This window comes from Kryptolebias marmoratus, linkage group LG19 (assembly GCF_001649575.2).
Source record: "Kryptolebias marmoratus isolate JLee-2015 linkage group LG19, ASM164957v2, whole genome shotgun sequence".
In the NCBI taxonomy this organism is placed as follows: Eukaryota; Metazoa; Chordata; class Actinopteri; order Cyprinodontiformes; family Rivulidae; genus Kryptolebias; species Kryptolebias marmoratus.
Genome location: NC_051448.1, coordinates 2,867,526 through 2,869,294, shown reverse-complemented (window position 1 = coordinate 2,869,294; position 1,769 = coordinate 2,867,526). Strand labels below are relative to the sequence as shown.

At 48.3% G+C, this 1,769-nt stretch overlaps 1 protein-coding gene across 2 annotated transcripts in view; it reads left to right on the top strand.

The window, feature by feature from the left end:
- afdna (afadin, adherens junction formation factor a) overlaps nt 1-1,769 on the top strand; it is a gene marked incomplete in the record, with an annotated part of 91,694 nt that overhangs the window by 56,329 nt on the left and 33,596 nt on the right. For both annotated transcript variants that reach the window (XM_025009404.2, XM_025009403.2), the window contains 4 exon segments: nt 528-793; nt 876-1,019; nt 1,122-1,320; nt 1,467-1,573. In XM_025009404.2, coding sequence (XP_024865172.1) covers nt 528-793; nt 876-1,019; nt 1,122-1,320; nt 1,467-1,573 — 716 coding nt within the window.

Genomic DNA, 1,769 nt, shown 5'->3' with positions numbered 1-1,769 from the left:
TCTTCTTTGTGAGTTATTTGGGCTTATTTTGTATTCCACGCTACACAAACCCACAAAGAAGAGACTAGACCGCAGAAACGGTGGTGAATCACTTTAGAAACAATAAATATTGGGTTAAAGTTGCAGGAAAGTAGCGGTGTTTTGGACAAAGTTGCAAAAAGTTGCGATTTTGCGTGGTTTGCTTGATTTTGCGTTAATAGTTGCGATCGCAACATCGCGTAATCCTGGAGGGTCTGTTAATCATATTAAAGTAGGATGCAAAAGTCTTGATATACTGTTAAAGGGTTCACTTCAATCCAATACTAAATACTGGAGATAAATATTGTTCATTTGACAATAAAGAAAAGTAAATCTGATGAAAATCTTTAAGAAAACTTGACAGTTCGTCCTGAACTTCCTGCTCATTTACATTGATCAGATTGTTAGGGGTTTTGTAATTGATTTTTACAAACTGTGGATTCTTAATAAGGCTTTAAGACAGCTAAGGAAAGAACAGGTTGCCCTCATGCTGCTGTTTGTCCTTCCAGAGGACGTCCTGCACACGCTGACGGGGGCCATGTCGTTGCTGCGGCGCTGTCGAGTCAACGCCGCCCTGACCATCCAGCTCTTCTCGCAGCTCTTCCACTTCATCAACATGTGGCTGTTCAACAAGCTGGTGACGGACACGGAGTCGGGGCTCTGCTGTCACTACTGGGGGGCCATCCTCCGGCAGCAGCTCAGCCACATCGAGGCCTGGGCCGAGAAGCAGGGCCTGGAGCTTGCCGCCGACTGCCACCTCAGCCGGATCGTGCAGGTCAGCTGAGGGATAATTATGGAACCTAAAAACATATATATGGCCAATTTAACAATTGTTTTTGTTTGTGTGCGTCCTCCAGGCCACCACCCTGCTGACTATGGACAAATACTCCATGCAGGATGTGCAGAACATCCACAACACCTGCTTCAAGCTGAACTCCCTGCAGCTCCACGCCCTCATGACCAACTACCACTGCGCCCCCGACGAGCCGTACATCCCGCCCGTGAGCTGAACGCACATACAGAAAGGAAAAAAGAAACAAATGTTATCTTTGAGCTTCGGATGCGACGCGTCCAACGGGTCCCGCTGTGATTTGCTTGTGCAGGAGCTGATCGACCACGTGGTGGCGGTGGCAGAAAACACGGCGGACGAGCTGGCGAGGAGCGACGGCAGAGAGGTGCAGCTGGAGGAGGACCCCGACCTCCAGCTGCCCTTCCTCCTCCCCGAGGACGGCTACTCCTGCGATGTGGTGCGAAACCTCCCAAACGGCCTGCAGGACTTCCTGGAGCCGCTGCTGCAGAGAGGTAAACGGATATTCTGATGACGTCGGCGGTTTGATATGAATTGATCGAAAAAACTCATCAAAACATAAATTCATGTCTGTATTTATGACATCTAAAACACAAAAAGAGTACTTTGATAATTGCTGTCTGTATTTGTTTCCTCTCAGGTTTCTGTAGGTTGGTTCCACATCCACGCTCACCGGGAACCTGGACCGTCCACTTTGAAGGAGCCGACAACGACAACCACTTCTCTGCTGCTGACAGCACGGAAATGGTACGACACGAACACACAAACTCCTCTTCTGCATCTGTACGTTGTTGTTCAGACCCTCCAGGATTTTGCGATGTTGCGATCGCAACTATTAACGCAAAATCAAGCAAACCCCGCAAAATCGCAACTTTGCCCAAAACACCGCAACTTTCCCGCAACTTTAACCCAATATTTATTGTTTCTAAAGTGATTCACCACC